This window comes from Aplysia californica, unplaced genomic scaffold (genome assembly GCF_000002075.1).
Source record: "Aplysia californica isolate F4 #8 unplaced genomic scaffold, AplCal3.0 scaffold00007, whole genome shotgun sequence".
Classification (NCBI taxonomy): domain Eukaryota; kingdom Metazoa; phylum Mollusca; class Gastropoda; order Aplysiida; family Aplysiidae; genus Aplysia; species Aplysia californica.
This window is the reverse complement of record NW_004797277.1, coordinates 2,048,155-2,076,111: the sequence shown is the minus strand read 5'-3', so window position 1 is coordinate 2,076,111 and position 27,957 is coordinate 2,048,155. Positions and strand designations below refer to the sequence as shown.

The 27,957-nt window shown below is 38.0% G+C and overlaps 2 protein-coding genes across 2 annotated transcripts in view; one reads left to right on the top strand and one right to left on the bottom strand.

Annotated features, from left to right (window-relative positions):
- LOC101854913 (dynein heavy chain 6, axonemal) overlaps positions 1-560 on the bottom strand; it is a gene marked incomplete in the record, with an annotated part of 110,656 nt that extends 110,096 nt beyond the window's left edge. The window contains 1 exon segment of the mRNA XM_035969378.1: positions 186-560. Coding sequence (XP_035825271.1) covers positions 186-518 — 333 coding nt within the window.
- A 6,334-nt stretch (positions 561-6,894) lies between these two features.
- On the top strand, positions 6,895-21,698 carry LOC101845370 (adipocyte plasma membrane-associated protein). The gene is made up of 10 exons (XM_013081642.2): positions 6,895-6,929; positions 10,696-10,824; positions 12,312-12,413; positions 13,539-13,654; positions 15,833-15,925; positions 16,748-16,864; positions 17,563-17,734; positions 18,173-18,307; positions 18,755-18,941; positions 19,437-21,698. The coding sequence occupies exons 2-10, from the start codon at positions 10,724-10,726 to the stop codon at positions 19,671-19,673; spliced, it is 1,260 nt and encodes a 419-aa protein (XP_012937096.1). The 5' UTR covers positions 6,895-6,929; positions 10,696-10,723; the 3' UTR covers positions 19,674-21,698.
- Positions 21,699-27,957: the final 6,259 nt, after the last annotated feature.

The window sequence follows — 27,957 nt, the reverse complement described above, 5'->3', positions numbered from 1 at the left end:
TTTTTCATATTTTACCAAAACACAGATATATAGTATCACCAAACAAAATAAAACACAATTGCATTTCGGTACAATTCTGAGTTATGCCATTTTCTAGCGCAGTGACAAACTGTTTCATCTGTAATATAATCATTTTGACCTTGCTCATTAACTCCCACATTTTTCATGTACAAAAACAAACTTACGCCTGAGGCTGGTCGTTTCCTCACAGACTGCATTTTCACATACTGAACCACTCCAGAAGTCTCAGGCTTATCATATAGTCTGTCTCGGAGTCGTGCTTGCAGAGAAATCGGCTCTGGGACAGGGAATTGTTTCTTACTCTGAGCAGATTCCATCTCAGGATAAGAAATAGAGCTCATGTTGAATCTTGTAGACTTCAGTTTGGAAGCTCTACTCTGTCCCAGTGAGTCAGGCTCTCTAAATTCTGAGTTCAGTAAAACCGACCCATTAGAGTACTGGCTCTGCGGAGAGGCCATGGAGTCACCTCTTACATCAGTCATTTTTCCTGCCGACATCTATTTTCAGCAGTAGAAAAGACACCTCACTGATGTTTACTAGCTGCAAATAAAAAAAGAAAGTGAAAATTTCTCTAGTTACAGGATACGAACAGCTTCGCAACAAAACGCAACTTATCCACTTTTCCAGTTTTTAGAAAAATGAAGATTTCTGTTCTTCATTGCTCTTCTTTAAATTGATGAGATCTCCGCACACTTTTGACAAAACAGGACATATTCACATATATTTAAGGAAGGGAGAGAACCAACATTTAACAAACTTCCACTGAGCACAAACAAAGTCTCATGACTCAAGGAAAGAACTTGCATTAGCGCACAGAGGGTAAGTTGCAATTTTTCAAAAAAGGTCAATTGCTGCATTTTGTAAAACATAAGAAGTCACTTTCTGCAGTTCTTTAAATTAAACTAGACCCAAAATATATCGACTATACGACTAGTTTCAGTATAAATTTTTTTTAATGACATGCGTTGTGTTTTGGCATAAAACTGTTTATATTCAAATTTATAAATATAAATCAGAGACACAAATATCGACTTATTGCTTGAGACTCGGGTAACTGGCTAGTAGTAATAAATATAGGCCTACTAGTATTCAAAGCTATAATATCAATATACCAAGGCCTATACCAAGTGTGTTAATTTATTATAATAAACATAGTGTACAATAGATGTTCCTATGTCACATGTTCAGAGAGAATTAGACAACCAGAAAAAAAGCTAAATTATAAAATAAGAAGAGTAGACTCTATAGATGTGTGGGCTAAACAAGAGGGCTTTGGATAAAAGTGAATGGAAAATATATATATATATATATATATATATATATATATATATATATATATATATATATACAGTCACACCTGTGTAAGACCCCCCCCTTTTTTAAGAGGAAAAAAAAGTGGCCGTATAAAACAGGTGGCCATCTTAGGCAGGACTGATCAAGATGAAGAAAACAAACCATTTTTTTTGAGGCCCCCCCCCATTGTTGTTTTTTTTCCCCGGGGGGGGGGGGGGGGGGGGGGGGGGTTCTTCTTCTTCTTTTTTTCCTTTTGTTGCTGCTTTTGTGCAAGGGTGACAATAAAACGAAATGTGTCAGACAAGGAGGGCCGAGTAATATGGTAAAACAAACACATGGGTGGCCACCACTCGGAGAACGAGCGACGCTTCTGTCACAAGTTCATGTTGACGTCCATAGTTACTTTGTTACAGACTGGGTAAACACTTACGATTTGTGTATGAGTTCTGGGCGGGGCTTATGGGTTATGAGGGATCACACACTTACCTCACCAGCAGCTGAAAATTTGTTACCTATTGGTCAACAGTGGGAGGGGCCTACGCAACATGATCGGTTGGAGGGACTACCTAACAACGACAGGTGATTGAATTATGACTGCTCGCCCACAACGCCAGGGGCCAGTGCACAATTTATGACAAAACGTAATGGAGTCACAAAGGTGGCCGTCTAAGACAGGTGTTATTGCTTAGTGTGATGGGGGTTGTGTGTTAAAATATGGTGGCCGCGGCCGCGTTGGACAGTGCCCGTTTTACACAGTTAAATTATGTAGAAAAAACGCAAGGGGGGAAATGGAAAGTGGCCGTTTGTACAGGTGGCCGTCTTATAGAGGTGACCGTCAGGGCAGGTTTGACTGTAAATATATATATATATATATATATGCTGGCTGCTGGGGTCTCTAGTCCTACGATTGATCAAACATAAAAATTTCTCACTGATGTGAACCAACAACATTTTTAGCCTACTATGAAATCAGCATATAAAATACAATCATAATGTAGTGTTTTAATTTTCTATAAATTATCGGTACCTTACATCAACATTGACTTATATGAAACATCAGGCATCAGGCAGCAGAATAAACGGCACTGCCAATTAAAGCTATATTTTCCTTCCTCTCAGTAAACCACAAACAAACAAAAAAATCAAGGAGAGCCTATTTGCAACGCCGCGTTGTGATTAGCGCCAGAGCTAAATAAAAAGCCACATTGCAATTAGCGCCTGTGCTAAATAAAACGCTGTATGTTAAATAGAGAGATATCAAGCTTGATCTACCTTTCGTGGTTGAAAGCTCTGATGGCCGAAAGGACAGCGCGTCTGCGTTTGAAGTCAAACCATTATTTTATGAGTGTGGGTTCGAAACCCGGTCTGGAAGTTTTGGGTTTTTTCTTTCTTCTCCTCTTCCCGACTGACCAACAATGTCATATAATTATAACTTGTTGCTTTGTAATTGTAGTTTTTTTAAAAGTAGATCAAGTGATCGATGAAGCACGCACATTCTGGTTTTGTCCCCAAGAGGAGCTTTTATACCTAAAAAGTAGGCCTATAGCCTACTTTCCCTTTTACCAATTTAGGCCTGGTTAAAGTTCAATAGTGGCTTTCCTTGGTCTGTGAGTCTAATTATTCTTTTTTAAATTTTAGGCTCAGGAGAAAGAAAAAAAACAACCTTCCGGGACCGGGATTTGATGCCACGCTTGGAAGCACCGAACATTAGAGAACGTAGAAGCTTATTAAATTGTAGATCTAGATCTATACGTTCTCTAGGTCTAACGTTAGAGAACGTAGACACTAGGCCTAAATCTAGATCTAGTGCTTACCGAGTTGCACCTTCTTATTGTTATCCAAGCGTCTTTTGATTTACTTGCTCAAACTCAAATGATTATGAGAGATGAACAGGACTAGATCTATTTGTTTGTGCAAACAATGTCAGAAACAATTTTTAATCTAGAATCTAGATATCTAGATCTAGATCTAGATATCTAGATCTAGATATCTACCCAATATTGATCGGAATAAGACAACGTCATAAAAAATATTAAAAGGAGTCAAATCCTAGGACTAGGAGGTTTTTATCAAGAAACTGAGAAACCTTCCACAATTCAGGCAGAACTACAACATTAGGACTTAGGTATTGTGTAGAAACAATGGTTATAAGATTCTAGTACTGGCGTTTCAAATAGCATGGGAGCTATTCAGAACGCGGCATTTCAAATAGCACGGCGAGCTATTCAGAACGCGGCGTTGTAAACAGTGTCTGCCAAAAATCAAACTAACCATTACCATCTAGTGTAAGGCCTCTCATTACTACAGATATAGAATCTAGAGCCTTTGTGATTTTGCTTTTATTATTTTACATCAAATTGCTTCACCTCATAGTTCCACGTACAGTGACAGTGACATGAAGAAAGTTCTGTATACTGTATTGGCATTGGCAATGCTGTTGTCTGTTGTCCAGAAAATTATGAATTATTATGCTCTATGAAACAAGAGAGCAACAATCTAAAGAAGGTCAATTATTTTAACTCTAGCCTATTGAAATAGATAAAGAGGATCAGCCAATCTCTTCTTGATCTAAGCAACTAGATCTACCAGAGGTGGCACATTCCGTTTAATTCTTTTACTTGCCTGTGCAATTCAAGTCATGTTATTGCTATCATCCGGCGCCATCTTAAGTTTACCTTAGCAATACCCACAATGCACTTAATTTTTTCGCAGTTTAAGGTTATAACTTATTTATAATAATGTTACACAGGATGTAGAAATATCTGACGAGCAGGATTAAGAACTGATTCTTGGCAGTGTTTACCAATTATTTTCACCTTTTTTAAAGGAGACAGGCATAGATGGATCAAGGCACATTGTTATCAAACATTGATCTCTGTGTGAAGCAATAATTAATTATTAATACGCAGAATAAAAGAACCAAAAAAATCAGTGGTCGTTCTTGCTTCGAAGTGAAGGGAAGCTACTCCCGTCAACTTCAACCGTCAACCGTACTTGGGACTCTTTTCCCGTTCCCCAATCATTTTTATTTTACGTATAAAAACAATTCGTCGTCATAAGGCGGAAATTCTAGACTATCAAAAAGCGAAAAGAACAGCGCCAGAATCGCTGTGGAGGAATAGAACATTATAGAGTCTAGATCTAGATAGATCTAAATCTAATATTGTACTTGTTAGCGGCATACGGTGAGGTGAGGAACTGCTACTGAAGATTCGGGGCTCTTTTGCCTTTGCCTTCCCGTTTGTTTACATAAAAAAGAAACAGAAGTGATCGGTCAGTGGTGTTCAGTTGTCGTTCTCTAGCTAGATCTATCCGCTTCTTGTGGCGACAGCCTAGACGTTGTTGGCCGGTGGTCTGTAAACAATCTCTGTACATACTGTTCTGTAGCCTGGTGATACTGTCTACGATTCTCTCTGTCACTGTCAAAGAAAAGACGAAACGGGCTGGATCCAAGCAGATCGGGTCAGCGGGGCCGAAGGCACCATCGCGGTCGATGAATGCGCGGGGATTTCGGGATTATATTAAAGCTATAAATGGAAGGGATGGCTCCCTATATAGAACGCATTGGTCAAAAAAGACAAAAACGGGCGTTTTAAGTTTTGGGGTTTCTAGACTTTAAAAATGAATTGAGCGACCCCACAAAGTGCTAAAAAAGTGTAACTTTAGCTGTTCGGGAAATTGAAATGAGAACTTGAAATGCTCGTTAAGGATTGCAAAAACATATTTACGGATTGGGTTGGAACTACTTTTTGCTCGCTAAATTTAGCTGACTTGGGAACTCTCTCTGAAACTACTTCTGGACAAATATCTGTTATTCTGTAGAAAGTGGCTATTCTCACCCGCCGGAAGTTCTCGCAAGATCAACTCCTCCCCTCTTCTCTCTCTCTCTGTCTCTTTCTGAATACTGTCTATCGGTGTGGACGATCAAATTGACCAAAACAAAGTTAAAAAATGATGTTAAAACACAAAAGTAAATTAATTTGGTTGTCTACAAAGATGCTAGGGCTATTTAACTTTTCGAATCGAGCCGAACTACGCGGGTCGCCATTTTGTTTTGCCCGGAAATTCTCGTGCTACTCCTCTGCTCTCTTTCTCTCTCTCTCTCTCCACTGCCCACAGACATAATTGTACGCTTTTAGCAGGCTACAGTTGTAATGGAACGTTTGTTCACGGCACAGAATTCTACAATTTTTCTGTTATCACAGTGTAGAATTCTGTGGTTTAGGGTGAACGCAAAATTTGGTGAACGCGCACCGGGTGAGAATAGCCACAAGACTCGCCTGCACTATTCTCACTCCGGGTGAGAATAGAGGTGGCCTATTCTGTAATTGTTTTAGGAGGACTTCCGTAACGAGCGACCACTATATGAGACAGAGCAGAATTGAGGGCAGGGGATAGGGGCAGATCTAGGGGTAGGGGTATTGAGGGCTAGGGGTAGGGGCAGATCTAAGGGTAGGGGTAGGGTTTGGGTTATGGTTAGGGGTCGACCAGTATGAGACAGAGCAGAATTTAGGGCTAGGGGTAGTATAGGGTTAGGGTTAGAAGGCCTCTTCTTTATTGTGTTTGATGGGGTGGTCACTCGTTACGGAAGTCCTTAATTACAGTGGAAGGTAAGTTGTGAGATATTTCATTGAGATGTACGATGGTTGAAAGGTCGGGGTAGTTGTCGTTCGAATAACCGTGAGTAAAATACTAACTATACACATTATTTCACTAAATGAGCTATTATAATGACTAGGGGGGAGTATTCGAGTTGTAGTGATTGGTCAAACGCGCGTATGAATACTTGTTGCAGGATGTAAACAAAGATGGGGCATGCAGGGACATTCGAGTGGATTTTTCAGATTCTTTAGTCGACTTTGAACGCAGTGAGTGCTTTTATATAGTGTTTAGAACTCAAATTATGTTTTTTGAATGGATATCGTAGAAAGTGTTTTAATTGTTAAGTGGTTAATGGTTTTTCTTTCTCATTTTGGAGGGAAATTAACACTCTTGCTGGCGTATTAATATTTTTCCCGATTTTTTTCTATTATTTCATTGTATTGATTGACCCGGTCTGCTTGGATTTTACCGACGAAACGAAGTGACTATTTGGACTCGAGTCCGAATATGAAAAAATGTTATTCAGACTCTGATTCTTGTCCAGCATGACATCACTTCCGGCTTCCGACTTCCTATGACTCGTGACTCCGGCTTCCTGGCCTGCCTCACTCGTGACTCGCCTCTGGCTGGGTAGAGACCGGGATCACTTCGGGCAATATGATGAATTTGAGGCCGGCCTGAAAAGTTATAGCGCTTCTAATAAATGTTTATTTGTCAAGAGGTCATCAGAAGCAATTAAAGATGGCTCGTTAGCGTGTGTCGGGGTCGGATGGGTGGCCTGCACACGTGTGGCTGTGTGCGTGTCGGGGAGGGGGGTGGGGGGGGGGGGGGGCATAATCGATCCGGGCGTTGAACTTCGCATACACGCGTCAGTCTTTTTTCCCCCGGCAACTGATCATTATTACAATAATAAGCTAGTCTTGACGTAGATCTACATAATGAATTGTGTGCTGGTCTATGGAATCAAAAGTTGCCGTATGCTCAGCTCTACACAGCAACACAACTTTTTCTTGGTAAACAATCGAGATGACACACAGGCTTGTGTATTTGAATGAATCGGTCTTTTTTTTTTTTTTACACAGCTCATAATATGCAGGTGCCAGGTGGTCTGCTAATCTTCAATTTTACCTTTTTCTACAACAAAGAAAGTGGGAAACATGGGGGGTTGGGGGGGGGGGGGTATCAATGAGGCGGCAGGCATCGGATCGGCAGAAAAGGTGTGGGGGAAACTAAAAAATGGGGGAAAATTGGAAGCACTGAACGTTATATCTATAGAACGAAGACACTTCCTTTTTTTCCGGACCCGAGTCCGAATAACATTTTTTCATATGCGGAATCGAGTCCGAATATGAAAAAATGTTATTCGGACTCGAGTCCGAATCAAGACGACCTTACGGAAGGCAGGAGATTGGCCTGGGGGGGGGGGGGTTGGTGTGGTTTGGTTCTTCTTTCTTCGGACTATCAAATCTACATCATCCTGATTTCTCCTTCTTTTTTGTGTTTGTTGCTCTCTCTCTGGACTTGAGAAAGTTTTACTTTTTTTTAGGGCAGACCCCCGCACGCAGATCCGGTCATACTAAAATGCGAAGAGATACGATCCCGGTCCTATTTGCGAGGGTGTCCCCCGCGCTCATCATATGACCTTATGATGCAGTTGCAAGCGCCGTTAAACACTTATATATCTAGATTCTAGATCTAGATCTAGGCTACCAAAAAAAAAAAATTAATTTAAGTTGCACTATAATGGCAAAAATCCACAAGACGCATTTAACAACGGAATTTCAAATTTCGTAATATTCCACTTGTCACAGTGGCACCCAGCGCCATAAAGTAAGGAAAATCCGATCATAGTAAACATAATTGATAAAATTTTACTTATAATAATTGTAAGACGACAGTAAAGAAATTGAAACATCAAAAGGACGTCTCGGGCCAATCAGATGGCATTCATTAGGAAGTCTCGGGTGTTCATCATGGCGGAGTATTTTATAAAAAAACTTGTGGGGACCATAGCCTAGATGGTAAGGATTACCCAAAATTTTGATGATAGTAACCATGAAAATGAGTCATAAGTCGTCTGAAGGGACACAAATCAGATCTTTACTTTTCGTGTCTTTTCGCATTTTAGTTATGACTCCACATATTCTATAAATAGTGCACTGTTTTGAGGGCTAAACTGCGATAATTTTTGCTACAGAGTATACATATATGGCTACTAAAACCCTTGTGAATCAATTGTTTTCAAGTAAATATCAGTTATAATCCTAATCGCTAGAACATCAAACGAGATCATGGTGAAATGCAAGGGGTTATTCTCCCCCCTCCCCCCCCTTTTCGATTCTTTTAAGGTCAAGGGGGCATACTATATACAGTATAATTCGCCTATATAAATATCAACATGCTGTGGGAAGTGGATTTCTTGTCGGTGTATAAAAATGTCGATAAATGAAAATATAAATCAAAGAGGAAAAAAAAATTGGAGTTAATGAAGGACTAATGCGTTGACTTGCCCATTAGCATGGCTTTTTCCCAGTTTTATGTTCGTGGGCTTCGCCAGGTACCCAGAAAGCATGTCGATAAAGCAGAGTGGGCCGAAAAAAAAGTCAGGATATAAGAGGAATTGTTTAGTGAAGATATTGATGGAAAAATTTCGTAATCGGAAAATAGATCGAATGTCAAAATGTTGAGAAATCGGTATTATAAGTGGATTATACTGTAGTTCGTATAAGAATATCCATTTAAACTAATAATGCAGTGTATATAAAAGTCAAAATGTGTGCCAAGCAAAAATGAACATGACATGAGAAAACTTCATTAGAATACTAAGCTTGAGACGCATCCATGAGTAGAAATATTATGCCCTCTCTTATAACAGTGTAACACTTCTAAATTTTCAGCTCTTGCATCATGACCTCTATCTATTGTATTGTGTTGCAAGTGCCATAGAATTCTTACAAAAAAGCTAAGGAAATAGGGAATTACAAGGGAGCCAGATAGAATTACCCATCTTGAGGAATCTAGGGGAAGAGGAAAGGGGGTTCCAGGGGCCCAGACCGTGAGATCAAAGGTCTATTTCTGCTATTGGCAGGACGTTATCAAAACTTCACACCTCTCAAGTACTATCCTTGCCTCTGTGCCTCTACTGATATGAATAATTAAACTAATAGCATGCATTCTGCTCATCCACTGTTGCTGGTGCTTTCATCTCATAGGACAACTGTTTGACCTATTAAAAACAGTAATGATCATATTTTTGTGTATTGCGATTTTGGTATTACTTTCTGTCACATTTTGTGAGGAGAAATTATGTATTTTCCAAAATTGAAAATAGTAGGGTATTTTTTTTTAATTGTGGAAAGAAAGTTATACAGATGACTTAGTAAAAAAAAAATTTCAAAGGAAACACATATCATATCTAAGCCAAAAATGAAGCCAGTTTATGTTCCTGAAAATTTTAAAAGTATGAAAATGACCAGTAGGCTTACTGTGATATCATCAAGATCCTGGTGTGGCCAGGACTCTCAATGAGCTAATCTGAAAATCCACATTTATTTTTCTTTTTTTATTTAAGCAACCTCTCAGAATAGAAAACCTGGCTAAACCAGAGAAAACACAGTGGTCTTGCCGATCTCGTGCAAGCAGATTCCACTGTTGTATAGTTTTTGGCTAGTTTTGTGTTGTAAACAATAGATTAAAATAAGATCAAGTAAGATCCATTTTTATTGATCCATGTGGGGAAATTCGGTTTACTGTGGCGTAACCTATAATACGGTGTACATGATAATATAAATCTTACATAGTTACTGAAACATACAGACAGACTACAAGTAGTCACTGAAGCATACAGACAGACTACAAGTACCAATGTTGGTTGCCATGGTACAGATTCAATAGACATGTAAAAGTTTATTCATAACCTTCGTCATAATTTCGTCATCAGACTCTCCATGATCTGGGAAACCCATGTCGTTAAAAAGACAATCCTCAAGAGTGATATGTTTTTAAACAATGGTTTCTCATACATGTCCACCAGACTTTTAATTTTTCCTCTACACCACATGATTTTATTTTAAAGTAATGTGGATCACAAGAACCTAGATTTCTGATATAACCACTTAATGAATGTTGAATGTCTTGGCAAAAGCAGAAACGTGAGAAGCAGGATGATGGCTTGTTTTCTCGGATTTTGAGTTAAACCTACCATCTTTCTTGGGTGACACTGTTCAAATGGTTTGGCTGTTTTTTATATAAGCAAAAACCTGAACTTCATTTTTTTTTTAAAAGAAAATAAAAATTCTGTTATTCCGCCACTGTCATTAAAAAAATGCCAATTTTCAACAACAAAATTTAGTGTCGGTGCTGTGAACACTAATTGAAGCTCCAAAATATTATAACATGACCTACATACATTTTTTATGCAACCAAAAAGTGGTTCCTTTCTTTTGATTGCCAGTATATTTAATAATTTTACAGATAGCGTGGATACTTTTTGAGTTTTTAGCTTTTGAAAATCGTCTTTTAGATAACCTGGTTCAAATGAAACTGGCATATCATCATAATATCTGTCATGTAGCTAAAGGATTTTGTTATTGCATGCTGTTGACCTGATTATGATTCCCATGCTGGTAGGTTTTTTAAAATCAGAACAGCCTGCCTTTAACTTTAATTATGTTGATTGAAGCATAAAAATCAACAATGTGTGACCTTCTGGGGTCTTTTGACAAAAGAGCACTCAGCGTTGTTGCATTGTTTATTGTCTCAAACTTTCCATTTTATTAGGACTGTGCCTCAGAACGAAGAACTAAACATGTCTGGCAAAGATGGTGTTCGCCAAAGACGCTCCGGGAACTCAAGTCCTGAGCAGCGATCGGTCGGTGAAGAGGAAGCAATAAAGAAAGCCTCTAATGGGTATGTTGGAAAGACATAATTTTGTCTTTGCAGGCACATACACAGTGATGTAGTGATAAAGCTAATGGGCTGAGGACCCTTTGACCCTCATGTACAGCACATGCCTTTTATGTTGTATTCAATTAAAGATTTATACAGACATGGGGATTAGGTATTAAGTTTGAATTTTTTTTCCAAGTGTTCTTCTGTTGTTGATCCAAGTGTGTGGGTGTTCAAACAATTTTTCTCTTCTAACATACATTAAGATGAAAATAATGTAAGTCCTGTGTACACGTTGCTCTTGTCAAAGACTTTTTGCTGTTGTCAGTTAAGTAGATGATACCCCCGGGGCGGTGCTACTGACTGAAGTGTCTTTAGGCCATTCCCAAAGGGGGGGACATTAACATCTCGAGTTCTTATACACAGTAGAATTGTAATTGTAAATGGGCTGATTCATCAATGTCATGCTCATAACTGTGCCTGAACCGAAACAGGGAACTGCTGCTTTTTCTTTCCTAATCCTTACTATTGTCATTTTTCCTCTCCTTCTTTTGTATGTTTGTCACACTCTTGTGCCCCGCTGTTTCTGGGCTGCCTTAATAGTCGAAGCAGACTTTGTGCTGTTGAAGCTAGAAAGGTGAGCAGAGTAAGTCTGATTCCCTGTAAGGACTTCTCTGTTGACATCCACCCCTTGACGCTCATATGACCTTATGCAGTTGCGAGCGCCATAAAACCTCTACTGAGACTAAAAAAATTAAGTAGATGAAGTCTACCATGCAGAAAGTGTATTTGGCTATTGTGTCTTTAAAATCTTTGAGAAACTCTCAGTCTTGTTTGTAAAATGAACATGGAAGTTATAATGTAGAAAAACTAATATTGAGGAGCTGCCCATGAGCTCTGTCATTGGAACAGAGAAGGAAAAAAAAAAAGGTTTTAGATGGATAAAAAGGTAGATATCACTGTAAGTATGTAGATGAATGAATGAGTGTGTGTGTGTGTATGAAAGAGAGAGAGAGACAGAGTTTGTGTGTGTAGTGTGGTGTGGTGAAAGAAGCTGAATAAGAAACAGAAATTTCATGTGTATACATTTATATCACTGATGTTGAAATAAAGATCAGCGTAGCCCCCACCAAAAAAAACCCCAGAAAAATTAGATGTACATACATGTGTAGTATACAAACGTTACATTTTACCTATGTAGGTTCATGTCAGTCAAAAGTGACATCTGCGCCTGCCCAATGTTTTTATTGGAGAGGCAATGCAAAGGGAAGCAACCTCTCATAATATGCAGAAATTTCCTGGCACCACTCGTTACTTTTCTTTAAACATTACTTGCTCAGTGCCTATAATTATCCTCACAAAAACCTCATCATGTTTGCTATAACAAACACTCAAAGTCAACAAAATTGGAGGTCTGTCCCGACATCTTCATTGATTTCGAGTTCCACTGTATATATTCTTTTGTTGTCATGCATTCATCAGTTATTATGTCTTTTCCTTGATTTCAGGTGGATCCGTGCTTTTTTTATTGCTGTTGTCCTCGCACTCTTCATCCCAATATTCATTATGTTACTTCTGCCGTGTCCTATTGAGCCTCTGGAAATTTCTGGGTGAGAACTTACTGTTGCTCAAAGGCAAATTTTTTTATTTTTCATATATATGGGACTTCTTTTTATAAACTTCTCCTAGACATAAGAATATTTTACCAAAATATTTCTTTATGACTATTAGCCTGTGACGTTTTGTACCGAAGTCTGGCCCATGTCCTAATTCAAGAGGCAGGTGATAGTGCTCAGAATAATTACACGAGGATACGTAGGTCACCTTAATTTGTCGAGGGCATGTGAAAAAAATAGCTGGTCTCCGCACAAGGCCACTTTGGATGTGAGGGAGAGGTACATCTATGATAATTCCTAAACAACTACTGTAATAATAAATAATAATAATAAGAGCATTTGTATCCCGCCTTTCCCCACAGCATGGGCCCAAGGTGTGCATAGGAGATTAAAAACGCATTCATACTAAATCCATACAAATTCATTCTGTGCGCACTTTTTGACAACAACATTCTTTCAGACAATAAAAAATGCTCATACAAAAAGGCAAAGATACTGTCCATTAATTAAAATATTTCTTAAATAGATGTGTTTTGATTCCCCTTTTAAATTATTTCGCTCCTCAAATCATGAGGGAGAGTGTTCCAAACTGTTGGCCCAGAAAAAGAAAAAGCTCTCTCACCATATTTCTTCAGTGACACACGAGGTGTGGAAATTAGTCTAGAGCCACTGGATCTTAGTTCACGTGATGGTGTGTATGGTACAATGAGTTCTTGTACATACAACTTTCCAATTTTTTGACACTATAGAGGAAGGATAGATCTCGTACCCTGTTTACCTCCCATTTCAGCACTGCATGTTTACTTTACTAGTGCTTTTCTTTTGCACGTTTAACTTTAGTCAAATAGATTTAGATATGTGTGTTTCGGGATGAATAAATACTAATAATAAAAGTGAAACAGGAGCTTTTATTTGTTTCAATTTATGAAGCAGGAACAGATCGTACCTGAGCACCTGATAGAAAAAGTCCTTGTGTCTGATTCTTCTTTCCCCATCTTTAGATGCTTGTTTCTAATTTAGATATGATTGTAGTGTGGAAAAAGTGGTTTTCAATATTTTTGTGTTTGCTTTTACATTTGCTTTATGTTTTTCTAAGACACAAATGTCTTCTCCACTCAGTTTGACAGATCGACCAGAACTGACTGGTGTGCTGAAGCCAAACAACCTTCTTCATTTATGTGAGAAACTCTACCAAAATCACTTGGAGGGTCCTGAATCAATTGAAATAGATGGAGGTTTGTCTTCTTCTACTTTGGAGTATTTACTTTACATGGTTCAGCCCCAAGGCCTGTTGCTTTTGCAAAACTTTTGCAGTTTTGAACCAGCTGCATATTTTATCTGTGTAGAGGAAGACCAAGAATACCTTACTTAAAGAACTTGAACTGATGGGTGACAGGCAAAGACAAGGATAATATTAGTCACATATGTTTTTGAGGGCATCTGAGCAGAGAAAAGAGTGGGAACCATGATTGTCAATGTCTGTTTCACATCTCTCGCTTTAAGAATAAAAGATTAAGAGAGTATTCCCAACATTAGGAGAAGGTGGACGGTATATGCTCATGGCTGTTAACAAACAATACTTTAGTTCCACCGACTCCCCCGTGCGTCCGGCACTAAGCGTAACCCAAGGCCACATGTAATAAATCTTGATTAAAACAAAGCACTTTAGGATCGCGGGTAACACCGGTCAGGATGACAGCATTGCAAGCACATTTAACTCTACTGACACTATATTGGCAAAAACTTTATGTGATTACAAAGTATGAAAAATAAATTACTCTCACAATAATTCTAACCGATTTAGTATCCCATGTTGCTGTGATATCACTTTTGGAAATCGGTTGCTACCAGAGAGACAGCCTTTGAACATCGCATTTACCTGGTATTTTTTTCTTATTCTGATTTTTTACACGTTCGACAGAGGGTGCACAGACCGAAAGATTTGGAGATGTTTGTCGATATTGTGACTGCCTGATAAATTTCATTTTTGCTTCTGTGTTGCGAATCACAGCTGCCCATCTATTTAATTTGTTGAATGAGCTCTCCTCTCTGTTCAATGTAGAAAGCAATTATTCTAGACCCATATTTCTGTACCCAAGGGACAGTTTTTTTCCTGGAAACGTTTTGGTATAATTTTGTCTCTGGAATGTTTCCTGTACAGTGTCTTGCAGTGGCGTAAGTGGCTTAGTAGTTAGGCTACCTGACTTGTAATCAAATGGTTGCAGATTCGGCAGTTCGAACGCCAGCGCAGTCCGACATTGTGTCCTTGGGAAAAGCACTCTACATAAATTTCCTATTTGGCTCAGTCCTTTCGGAGATGGACGTTTAACTCAGAGGTCCCGCCTTTTAAATAACCTATTGTGTTGATAGGGGCGTTAAACCTATACCATTTCACCATTTTCAGTGTCTTACATATGGTAATGCATGTCTGTATGTGTGGAATCTTGTCTTCTAGCATAGGTTTGCATGTGATATGAGGTTGTGAATTTCTTTGAATGCATCATTGACTTTTCATTGAGCTCATTAAATGTGTCCCTCAAAGTAAGCGCCATATCAAGTATGCCGTGTCTGCTTGTGCATTCAAAAGTTTTATTTTTAAAAGATGTATGAGGTGATCTTTTTGTACACTTTATCTGGGATGTGTTTTTAGCAATGAGTCCCAATAAAAGAGCAGCTGTGGTGTGCTTGGGGTGTGATACTGTGTTAGATTTAAATGTTGTCTGTCTCTGAGCAAAGAGATCCTGACAAAGGAGCGAAGTGTTCGAATTATAAACCAGCAAGCTGATTTTCTGCTCAAGACAGTTCTTCTTGTAATACATGCAAATTTTTCCTGTCCTCAAAAATGTTCTATTCATTGTCCTTTATAGTCACACCAGTTACCTGGAAAATGTCACACCCAAAGTCAACACACAAATTTTTGACTGTGCATAAGAACAAAGTTACCACACACATACACATGCGCGCGCACACACACACACACCTCTCTTTTTTCCTTGGTCTTATAGGGTTCGCTTTTCTAATAGTTTTAGTAGTGCTAGCCCCTAGCATCACTACAAATCTACAAGTAGACGACAACTTTTTCTGTCAAAGGAAAATAGATATTCCATGAAAAGAATAAAGTACTGATCAAGGCCTGCCTCTGTACACAACCTCTTATTTAAATTTGTTTTTAAACTGGCGTCTGTGGTGTAACAGTTAGGCACTTCACTGTCACATACAGTAAACCTGAGTGCAATTTTAGATTTGGGGCAAATTTTTATCAAGTATCTCGGTCTTTCTACTGGGATGTTGTAGCCCTCTCAGCCTAAGCTGGCTCTGACAAGCATTGGAAAGCCCGTCTACTTATCTAAATTGCGTTGATGAGGACGTAAAATCACCTACAATATTTTTTTAAATTGTTTTTCCGTCCCCAGAACACATTTACACAGGCACAGCTGATGGCTGGGTCAAGCACATCCATAAAGGAGAGGTGCAGAACTTGGTGCGGTTTGGAACACCACCGTGTGGTGAGCAGCAGTCATTTCTATTGTTATGGTTGCTCTTAATGGTGAATTGAGCATTCAAACAGGTTTAAAAATATGTTATGGCTTGGAGAAAATCCATGGAAAATTTTATTAGGTTCGTCTTCCTTGGAAATGTTGCTTTTATTTGGACACAATGGATCATTGTTACCGTCGCCAATCCGCGTCCCGTTGGAGCAAAGTGTTAAACAATATTGCAAAATAACCATCTGCAACTTCCAATGAGTTTTTATCTGAGCCACACACATGTAGTTTAGGGAGTTGTAAATACAAGGGGAGCGTGAGCTATTTGTATATTCCTTTGCATTATGGTACTTTATGGGAGTAGGGCGTTTCCGTAGCCTAGGAATCAAAGTGTCACATTGAGATTTTTGTTTTCCTATTTCAGATTGTTGGCACTTTTCTTATTGTAGCAGAAGAGGAGAAACTGTTTTATTTGACCTTGACAAGCTATCTGTAAAGTTTTTTTTAGGTTAATGCATGTTTTCGAATTTATTGAAAGAGAGAGAAAAAGAAAAATAATAAAGAACAAAGGGACCATCTTAATTGCAAAGGACTAAAGACTGACTGGGCATTCTTTTGGTGTATCGCACTTATCAATGTGTTACTGCTCAATTAGTCTTTTTTGCAGTTAACAGCACTATAATGCAAAAGTTACACATGTTTGATAATCAACTGTCTTAATCTATGATAGACAGAGATATGGCCAACACATGCCTTCCCTTAAACAAAATTTTGGAAGGCATTTATTATATGCCTACCATACATGCATATGTAGGTATATATAATATGCAATGTTTTATTCAGGTGGAATAATGAATGAGAATACCTGTGGTCGACCTTTGGGTATGCGGATGAGCAAAGACGGATTTCTGATTGTCATTGACGCGTACTATGGTTTGTACAAGGTGAACGTGGCAACTGGTGAGAGACAATAAATCTCATATTTAATTCAGATGAGGTGCATCTCATTGAAAATTATGAGCTACTGTATGGATGCGAAAAATGAGGAGAAATGATCATGAACCTTTTTGACAAACAGGAAAAAAAAAAATACTATGCCTTAGAAGGGTCATGCTAGCTAGAACAAAGAGAACTCTTTTTAAATTGCCATCTTAGTGACAAATGCCTCATCCAACTTGCTGCTATTCATTTGAGTAGAGCTTTATTTCTGCCTCTCTTTAGGCCCTATGTTATTTTTACAGTTGTTCCTGCTTCACACTTTGAGTGTGGGTTCGGGGTGGTATAGATGTTGAATGTTCTGGAAATATTCTTCAAAATGTTATAATTGTCTTTCCGTGGCTATATTTTCCTCTTTCTCATACATTTTTCTATAGTTTGACTAATAAGTGGGGTTTTAGTGTTCTCTTCAGCATGCAATACTTTTACACTTTTGTAACCCCCCCCCCCCCAAGAGAACTTTTTGCAGAGTTGATTTCTTTTGTATCAAATGAATATGTTTCTTTCGCTTGTTCAACTGATTGCTTACATTTTCATTTCAGTCTATACTTAATGCATTAAATTTTAAGTCTGTGCCTTAACATGTTGCAGATGTCCTTGAAACCTGAAAAAGCAGTTCTGAGATTTTTCCTAAACAAAACGTGTCTTTTGATCTTTTTCAGGTGACTACACCCTGCTCGTCTCAGCAAAGACTCCTGTTAACGGGAGGCCATTAAAGTTTGTGAATGATCTTGACTTTGGTCATGATGGGAAGATCTATTTCACAGACACCAGTTCTAGATGGCATCGCAACCAGTTTATGAACGTGGTATTTGAAGGCTCTGCCACTGGCAGGTCAGTGTCATGACGTTTATGCATTATGTGGCACCATTGTTTGGTATAAGATGCTAGGGGGAAATTGGTTGCACAGTTTATTGGGCACAAAAGCAAATGTTTTATTCTACTGTCTTATGAAGGATAAGTAGGTCTATACTCTTCTCCCTCCCCCCCCCCCCCCCCCCACATAGGAAAGGCTGCCTATTTGTACCAATTTTTATGGTAATTACAGATTTTGGATCTGTTCTACCGCCATACATACTAATGAAACTACCAAATTGGTGATCTGCACTGAGAGTTAAAATAAGAAAACTACCCAGTCTGTTTTGTAGTGCTTCCAATCTTCCATGATTTTACTGGAGAAGAAAAAGTTGACCTCCCCTGCTGTTGATGTGAGCAAATAATGTTATCGTTCTATGAAAATTTAAAAAATCTACAATTTTTGTTATCCTACAGACTCCTGGTGTATGACCCTGTTACTGGTGATGTGAAACAATTGATGGATGGTTTTCTTTTTGCCAATGGTGTGCAGTTGACTAAAGACAAAAAATCTGTCCTTGTTTCAGACACAATGGCAGGCAGGATTTACCGGTGAGAACAACTGCTGATGTCAAAGGACATTCAGTTTTGTGCTAGGGGGCTTTGGAGATTATTATAGTTGTTGTATTAAAGGAACAATGACCAGGTTATTTATTTTACTATGAAAGAAGAGCTTGAAGTTTGACACATTTCACTTGCATTTATCATTCTGACCATTTGAGAATAAGAAGGTACCTCACCTGTTTTTTGCGAAAAAGGAAAAAACGTCCACCTCTTTTCGCATGTTTAATTGGTGATTTAAGATAATGATTTTTTTTCAGTGAATGTTCTTCCAGATTTAAAAGCAATCCCTTTTTACTTCCTCATCTGCAGGGACAGTTTTTCATTTGACCTACTTTTGTCCAGGAAGCCTCTTTAGTTTATTGTTTAGGCTAATAGATGATATGTGTCTTTCTGATAGACAATAAGTGTCTTTTTCTGTTCTATATAACAACACAGATACATTTTGCAAAGTGGAGATACGGTGGTGTGGGCGGACAATCTCCCTGGACTTCCTGACAACATCCGTTATTGTTTGACCTCGGGGACTTACTGGGTGGGATTTGCAGGCGTCAGACAAGCTGGGAAGTTTTCTATTGTCGATTCATTGGCTTCACATCCATGGATCCGTGGAATCCTGGCCAAGGTGTGTTTCAGTGTCTTTTCCATTTTATTTGGGTTGTGAAAATAAAATAAAACTTACTTTGTTCTACAGAAAATTGTTAAAAGGAACATGCACTGCGAGTTGTCATTTTGTTGTCTGTCTGTCCTGAAATACCAGATGTTTGTTTTTCAAGTAAAGCCTTTTTGGGGGTTTTTTTATTATGCAAAATGTTCATGTGCTAGCATCATCCTGTGAAGTTCAAGGGAGTCAGCAATTGAAACCTAAATTTCAGAAATTCATGCACTGCAGAGCAACTTCGAAATAGTTTGCGATCTGGACTTTTTGAAGGATCTCTTGTTTTTCATTGACTCTGCTGCCTTTTATTCTTGCTTATACTTAAACTTTCTAATCTTCTTACAGCTGTATTTATTTGAATTATTTTGTTGAACAGAAAAGTTCAAAATCCAATCTCTTATCCTGTCATACAAAACTTAAATATTTCACTGTCTTTATTTATTTATTTTAATTTTTTTGCAGGTTGTTACAGTTTCAAATTTTCCCACCGTAGCGAAGCATCTGAGCAGTACAGACACAAAAGCTATTACACTGGAGATGTCCGAGGATGGGAAAATCCTCCGAAGCCTTCAAGACTCCACAGGTGCTGCCTTGCATGGGGCCAGCCAAGTGTCATGTGCTGATGGAGCCTTATACTTTGGTTCCTTCCATTCCACGTATTTGAGCCGCTTATACAAGAAGAAGATTCCTGGATTTTAGAGCATTTTTACCTTGTAGTTGATTGAAAGTTTAGTAACATCCTTTACCACAAGTGTTTTACCATTTTCCTTGATTTCAGAGATTTAGAAAATCGTTAAGTATTGACCTGTAGATAAATACAGAACAGAAATCCTGATATGCTATAGAAAGCTACGGCAGCAACCACAAATATCGGTGATACGCTGATGCAATATTGTTATTGTATTAGAGACTAGCTAGTTTTATAGTTCCTCATGAATATAGATTAGTCTCTCACCAAAGGTCCAGTGTGTCAGATTATTTTTTCCATACTGTGTGGATTTCCAGTATAGATATGAAAGGTCTTTTCTCCTCTCCTCCTACCAATTCTTGGAAGCAATTTATTTATTCACTAGAGCTGCAGTTGCTGCAGACTCTGAATTCTAAAGGGAGTTTTAGTTGACATGTACTATTCATTGATGTTTGAACAGTATTAAGGCTCTTTAGGCCGATACTTTTTGCTCTGCAGTATTTTTTGTTTTCAGTTCACAACTCCTGTTCATACAGACAGCTTACTTTAATATCATTGAAAAGTCAATCTATTAACTTTGGTTAATGGCCACAAATGTCTTTACTTATGTTTGAGTTTGAGCTGGAATTTTCAAAAACTTGACTTTCCGAAAATCCTCACGGCTAAGTTGGGTTGTTTTATTTTGTTTTTGGGTTGTTGTTTTTTTTTATTGGGGAGAGGGGTGGTTGTAGTTTTCAGTACGGAGCATCTATTACAGATCCGTCAGTGGGGTTATAATTACCCACATTTTTTGTGATCTACATCACACTTGCTCATGTATGCCCATCCAGATGAGCAGAAACAGTCATCTTTAGTGCACAGAGCATTCCTTCACATTTTCTATGAAAACTTTTCTGGAGTAATTTTGTGGGTATTTGAAAAGTTCAGGAGACAAATTTATGAAATCTTTGGTGCAGATGATTTGCTCACATTTCCAAGAAAGATTTGAATCTAGTCTGAGGTTTTTGTGAAGTCTGCTCCGGGATGTCATTATTCCAGATTATATTTCATGTTCGAATTTTATTGTTTATGGTTCCAAATATTTTCTTCTGCAACTTACATTACTTTTAGCAATTTTCAAGTAAGCTGCAATCTCATGCAAAAGTAGTGCAAGGACATGCAAATATTTTTAGATTCGAGTTGACATGACTTTCAGTAGTTACAAGGAACAGAGTATTTTGTCTTTAAACTAAAGCAATTGTTCACCACCAACAACATTGCTATTAAATTTATGGTCAACAAAGGAATTAGTCTATGTACGTAAATTTTTAATACTCTTCTCAAATTCTTGCTTCCTATCTTCAGGATACTTTGTTGCTTAAAGCTTTGTAGTTATTAATAATGATTATAATAAATTATACTTTTATTTGTCCCAGAAGGGCACTTTGTTTTACAATGACAAACATACATACATACACGAATACATAATTATAAATATGTACATACATAAATACATACATATAAATACATACATATATGTAAATACACACTATTACACAAATGCAGAACAGTTTACAATGCAACTGTCGGTCGCCACTGAGCAGCGCCCTGTATTTTGAGCTAGGGTTGTCGTGTCTTGCTTAAGGGCACACTCCAGTGACCTCTCATCTGATCCCTGTGTCACCGACACTTGCTTGACATTGCTTGAGTCAAAACTCACTACTCACTTAGCCACTGGAGCCCCCTGAAGATATAGAATCCTATTATATGAAAAGTTTGTGCATAAATACAAGTTATTGCCTAATGAAAAAAAACCTAAATTACTACAAATTGTGAAGACTCAAATTTATATTTTTACACTGAAAGTGATAGTCTGCGAAGTTTCAGGGTTTTAGGAACTTCAGTTCAAGGTTTCTCAGTGACCCATATCAATTTTCTTATCAAATATCGGTGTGAAAGTGAAAGCTAACTATATATGTAAATGTGACTAAACATTTTGACTTTGTACTTTTGGCTTCTTCTTATAAATTTTTCATTTAAGTAACTCACCTTGGGGGAAAAAAAGAAAAATCAGTTTGTTTCACAGTTGGGGTTCAAGAGATTTCACAACGTTTGAAAAACTATCTGCTTACAATGTGTATCAAGAAAGAATCTTATGTAGCTGCAAGTGATATCAAGAAATACATTTGGTTTGTTTTGTTTTTTATGATTGTGTATGATCTGTATTTTCATAATTGTCATGACACAGTGGAATCTGGCGCTCTTCAGTTTTTTGGGCATGTGATGATATTGGTACAATCTTAAAGCCTGTCCTTTTGCCTTGCGTTTGATGAAAAAAAAAATGCTCATCTGCCTTGAACAGAAGTCGAGATATATGCAATTGAAGGTGGTAGTGGTTGCTTAGTGTGAGAGGTAAAATTAGTGTGAAAATGGCCGCCACAGTTTGTGGTGATTTCCAAAGTTGAAGTGTCCTTGGAAACTCCAAATTTACATTTGTTGTGCCTTTTATTCAGTAAAATCCATGCATCAATGTGTTTTTAAATGGACATTAAAGGTGTTAAGCCGAAAATAAAAAATTTGATGAAAATTGCTTTATGCGCAAAAAAAGTCGGTTTCTTATTCTTACATTTCATTGTTTTGACGAGCGCCAGATTCCACTTATTTTTCGCAGAGTAGCTGAATGAGTTTCTGGATTTTTTAAACTCACAATAAGAATGAATCTGTATTTGGAATGAGTTTTCTTTAATTGATTGAGAAGCTTGTGGATTTTTCCTGCGTTCTACTTGCTGGTTTGTCTTTGTGTATTTGGATTGATTCCTAGTACTTGGTGCACATTGCGGATGAGATCAGGTTGGGTCGATCGCCCGACTCATCGCCTGAAATCAAACGCGTTTGTTTTTTAGGCAACGAATCAGGCACGATCAGCTTGTGCCACGATAGCCGCTTTGCACCCTCAATCTGGTTTGCAAACCGCTCTGACCCTACCCGATCCCCAGTCCGCCCCCGTCGTTTTATGCAAGAAAAATTCTGAAATTATGCAAACTGAGTCAAAAAATGTGAAATTATGCGATTCTGTTAATTTTAACAAAGAATGTTGAAGGAAAATAATCAGAAATTATGCCAAAAATGATCAAGTTTTGCTAAATTATGCGGGGTGCATAAAACCACGGGGACAGCCCAATGGGCACCCCATATAAGGCTTCACGCATAAAAAATCAATTCCTCCTTCCACACACTTTAGTTCCTCTGAGAACTGGCATGTAAATGATATGTCTCTCTGAATGATAGTAGATACAGTTGTGACTGTCTTACTGCTTCTGATATTTTTTTCATATTTGGAAACTTTTTTACAAATTGTTTTTAAGCTCAAGTTTGAAATGTGTCAACTTTTATATATATATGGTTTATATTAAACTTTGGTTTTAAAATGTTGTGAAATGGCTTTTTAGGGGACTGCATTGTAGGAATCGTTCTATTTTCTTTATTTTTCCATTACATTTGTTGTGCCATTGTTCATTTTTTTGTGTCTTTCAGCAATCAAATCAAATTTTTTTTCAGGCTGTCTTTTAAGACAGTAGAGTCATCTTTCCCATGGATTTTGTTGCACTGTTTCTATGTTTTTACTTTCTGTTTTTACTTGATTGTTTCATGGACTGCTTTCTTGGATCTCATCGTCTGCTTTGGTATTGCCACACAGAGCTACACAGGTTACTGTTGCCTCGTTTTTTATGGACGATGTGAACATGAAAATAAATGGCTTTTAGTGAAATTGCTACACCATCAAAGGCCAATTTCAGAGGCCTGTTCTTTGTAAATTTGTTATCACCATGATAAGTCAAAACTTCTAATGTTGTTGATAAAAATGCAGGGGACAAGCGTAATTTCTTTTTTGCAAACATGTGACAAAGAATGTATGAAATATGTCATCACGAAAATGACCGAATGACTCATTTCACATGTTGGTAAAAAGAAAGCGCAAAATTATGTCTTTGCAAGTGCAAACTTTCATAAAATGATAATCATTGCAGACAAGAGACTGATATTTCATATGTCTGTATGTAATTCAGCCCGCTGAATGAAAAAAATGATGTTAGATTTAACATACGAATACGTAAGCGTTAGAAAGAGAAAAGTTTGTGTGACTGTGATAATTTTTCTCAGACTGGTATATGTCTGCACTTCCACAGATTATTATAATAAAAGTTAGCAGGCTATGTGTAACATTATTGAATGATAATCTTGAAATCAGAAATGGCATATTACTTAATGTAAAAATATAGTAACTTATTATTCAAAGAACGGTGCCATAAACACTCCTCTTCGGTGGTCTACTAGATATAGCGCAGATATGCTCATCTGGAAGTGCCCAACTCAGTGAGCTTGTGTGGAGAAAAGGGGGGAGGACGCGTGTGCTTCACAACGAAATGTTTCACTCGATCAGGAAAGCACAGATTCCTTACTTATGTACAACAGTGTTTAGGAAAAAGATAAGCTTTTCTTTTTATACTAGACTATGATTTTTTTTAAATTATAAAATAGTTAGATAGTGATATTTGGGAGTTTCCAGTTTACATTTGGTTGTTGACACGGCATATTCTTCCTCTGCTATCAAAGGAAAAAACGTGATCACTCCTTTTTCATGGTCAATTAATACAATCATTTCTTTTTTTTAATTGCCAAGCTGTTTGTATCTGAATAACCTGACCCCCCACTCCACTCCACCCCCAGTGTGCACAAATGGTTTTGCCTGTTGGGCTGAGCCCGATGATCCACCCACGCAACCTGTTGTCATTTTCCCAAAGGATTATTCCTTAACTCACGCCAGTGTGACAAAAGAATGCCATATTTTGAAGAAGACAAGACCACAGAACACAAGTGATGATAGATTCTTTTTATTTGTCAACACTATTTAGGACAAAAATAGCATGAATATTTGACACAAAATAGACGCTTCACCACGCTCGCGCACACTTTTACAGTGCGTGTGACTTGCATTTTGGCATATCTACAGATACTCGTCTATATTTTTTAAAGGTAAACTGTGGAAAGATAACCAATTACTGGTTGAAATAAATATGCACACCCCTGAATTCCGTTGGAGTTCAGCATCTCGTAGAGACACCCAATGTAATGTGATGTTTTTTAAAAAGTCTTTCTTTTTATGTGTTTATTTTCTCAAAATCTGCATCTCCTTTTGTATGTTTTTTTTTCCCCTGGACTGAGAGATATTTGTTGCATTAGCTGTTTGCCCAGTTTCCCCACAGCAATTTCTAAAAATTCGCTTATCCTTTGAGCGATATATGCTGAATTGTTATATAATTTTCATATTATTGTATACTTTTCTTTACTCAGTGTTCATCAGGGAATGTTGTTGAGAGCAGTGAATGATCTCTTAATTCATTCATGAAATTAGAAGGCTAAAAATTACAGGCTCTAACTCGGTTAAGGTAATTCTGAAGACTGACACTTGGTTCCTCATTTGGCCACTGCTTTAAGACGGAAAACATTATAGAAAGAACAAGAGAATATTCAGGCACCTCTCAGATTCAAGCTTTGTTCCTCCCGAAGTTGGACAACTGTCATTAGCCATAAGCTGATTATTCCTAAATTTGGGCTGATGAAAATGTGACAGCATTTGTCATTTTGTACACAAAGTCAAAAATTCTCGTATTGATGTGCAACTATTGTTGAAATTAACAACATGAGCACCGTACTTTGGGTAAACCTCTGGCTTGAGAAGCTTTGTTATTTTTTTATTTATATCATTTCCAGAGAAAAAAAAATAAAGACATTAAACATTTTGGTCTGTCTTCAGGGAGTATTGTTTTGCAGCAACTGAGATATTGTGATATGGTTTGATGTGAGTCAGAATGTCATAGTTGGCGCATCCTTGTTTATGTCTGAGTGTTCCTCTGTACCAGTTGCATTATGCAGTTCACTTTTGCTTTTAGCATTTATTATGTACTTATTTCAATACAATATAAGGAAATCTTGAGATTCATTCCTAATTGTTTGGTGCCATCATCTTTATAATTTTTTTATCTTCTACTTAAACAGAATGCACTTCACTGCCGAGGCCATACACTGGCTTGCTACACCAATTATGAAAGTAGAAAATATTTTGCTAAAGTAGTAGACTGCTAACTATTGGCAAATTTTGGTGAAACTGCCTCCTGACCTCTCCATAGATTGTCAAACTGTCAGATTTGTTGGAGGATGATGACCTTTTTGCTTCCATCAGAGCTAGTTGTTCTGTCAGGATTAGACTGCTTACAATATATTTAAACTCTTAGATATTCTTCTTAACAAGTATAGCAGAAAGCTTATCCTTAAGCTTAAGATAAACTGATCATGTTTTTTTCTTAAAGTACAAGTTCAGTATTCTTAGTGTAAAATAGCAAGGTAAAGTCATTGTCGTGTAAAGAATATTGTAAATCTTGCTCTGGATTTCAGCGTGTTAGCAGTCTACCTACTTTGCATAGTTTAGTTTATATGTTGTTAAGATGTTCTTTTTTCGCATTGTGTTCATTAAAAAAACCATTAAACAGTCATGATTTTGTCCTCATTATTTGTTACTTATATGTTGTGTGGAAGATTTGAATCGAAGTTTCTATCTAATTCAACAACATGTCACGACACTGACCATGGTAATAATGGGCAACTGGTTTTCATATCATATTGTTCCCATGATTTATGACAAATATATCACTACAGAAAAGTGTAGTGTAACGGCTAAATGTCTATCTATCTATCTATCTATCTATCTATCTGTCTGTCTGTCTGTCTGTCTGTCTGTCTGTCTGTCTGTCTGTCTGTCTGTCTATCTATCTATCTATCTATCTATCTATCTATATGTCTGTCTATCTATATGTCTGTCTGTCTGCCTGCTTGTCTGTCTGTCCGTCCATCCATCCGTCCATCTTTTTGTCTGTATTGGGAGCAAAGTTGCGTTTCATCAGCTACTATTTCATGAGGTTCCACATATCTGCAGATTCATATCAGGACGAATTTGCTGCACATACATAATGACCACTCCATCGTTGGTATGATTAGGTATTTCAAAAATTGTCGAGAGGTGTTGGACCGGTGCAAGAATGCTTTGTCATTCATAAAGATGCCCACTTGAATGACACCATGACGAAAATATAAGGGTAAGGCGTGTCTTTGGGCACTTGCGTGAAGTTAACCTCTACACGAAGCCTTCTTTTGATTTTCTCTAGCGGGGTTTTGTTAATTTCGGCCTGACCCCTCCAAACCATACAGTTCCGTGACCTCTGTTTCTCACTAACAGATGATTATCTCTTTGTTTGTTTTTTTTTGTTTTTGTAAAGCGTTTTACGGCGCTCGCAACTGCATAGGTCATATGAGCGCGCGGGACACTCCTAATTTATTCAGTTGGTAGGAAATTTTGAATTTTGCCCGGGTGGCGGCCGAAGCCTACTCTTATCGATTTTTAGACCACCAAGGGATCTTTAACGTGCGCAACTTGCACACGGGCCCTCCGAGATTTTTCGCCCTTGTCCGAGAAGGCTAGGTGTAGATCTTTCCTACCAGAAGATCAGGGGTGTGGCAGAAAGACAGCAGCAAGGAGGAGCCAAGGAGTAACAGTAGAAAGGCTGCAGAAAGAGTCAGGAGCCCAGAGGAGGGGGCAAAGGAGGTGAGGGGGTGGGGGCAGAAAGTGGAAATGAAAGCAGACAACAGAACATTGCTAGAGAGCAGGAAAGGAGGTGGAAGGAGACAATTTTAGAGAAGAAAATTTTTTGGTCGCTACCCGGATTCGAACCCGGGACCTTTGAATGAGAGGCCAACACCTTAACCTCTAGGCCACGAGAGCCCCCCTGATTATCTCTAAAATCTAATCAAAACAATCTCCGAGCAAAAAAGGGTTCGTGGGTGACTGGCGGGTGCTCTGGTGTGGTTTGTTCCTTCTTTCCTACCAAACATCTGTCATCCTGATCTCTCCTCCTTCTTTTTTGTGTTTGTTATTCTCTTGTAACACCTCTAATCTTCGGCACTTATATGACCTTATTGTGTTGCAAGTGCCGTAAAACTCTTACTAAAACTTTTTTTAAGGGTTCATGCTCTACACATGAACACATTTAATGTTAAGTCCGTGTGCTCCGTTTTCTTAGTTTTTTGTGGTTGTTTATGTGCTGTTCTAATTTTGATTTCATTCTGTTGTGAAACCTTTATTGACTTTATTTTTCACGTTTTTACACTCTGTGTGGCTACAAATTATGATATTCTGGAGGCTTAAAACAGAGCACCAGAAATTCTGGTGCTTTCGATTAAGTTACCTCTTTCAACATATTGCTA

What these genes read in the sequence shown, in the direction of transcription:
- LOC101845370 (XM_013081642.2), top strand. Translation starts at nt 10,724, where the DNA reads ATGTCTGGCAAAGATGGTGTTCGCCAAAGACGCTCCGGGAACTCAAGT. An exon ending in ATAAAGAAAGCCTCTAATGG is followed by an intron (nt 10,825 to 12,311) that starts GTATGTTGGAAA and finishes CCTTGATTTCAG; the next exon opens with GTGGATCCGTGCTTTTTTTA. An exon ending in GTTTGGAACACCACCGTGTG is followed by an intron (nt 15,926 to 16,747) that starts GTGAGCAGCAGT and finishes TGTTTTATTCAG; the next exon opens with GTGGAATAATGAATGAGAAT.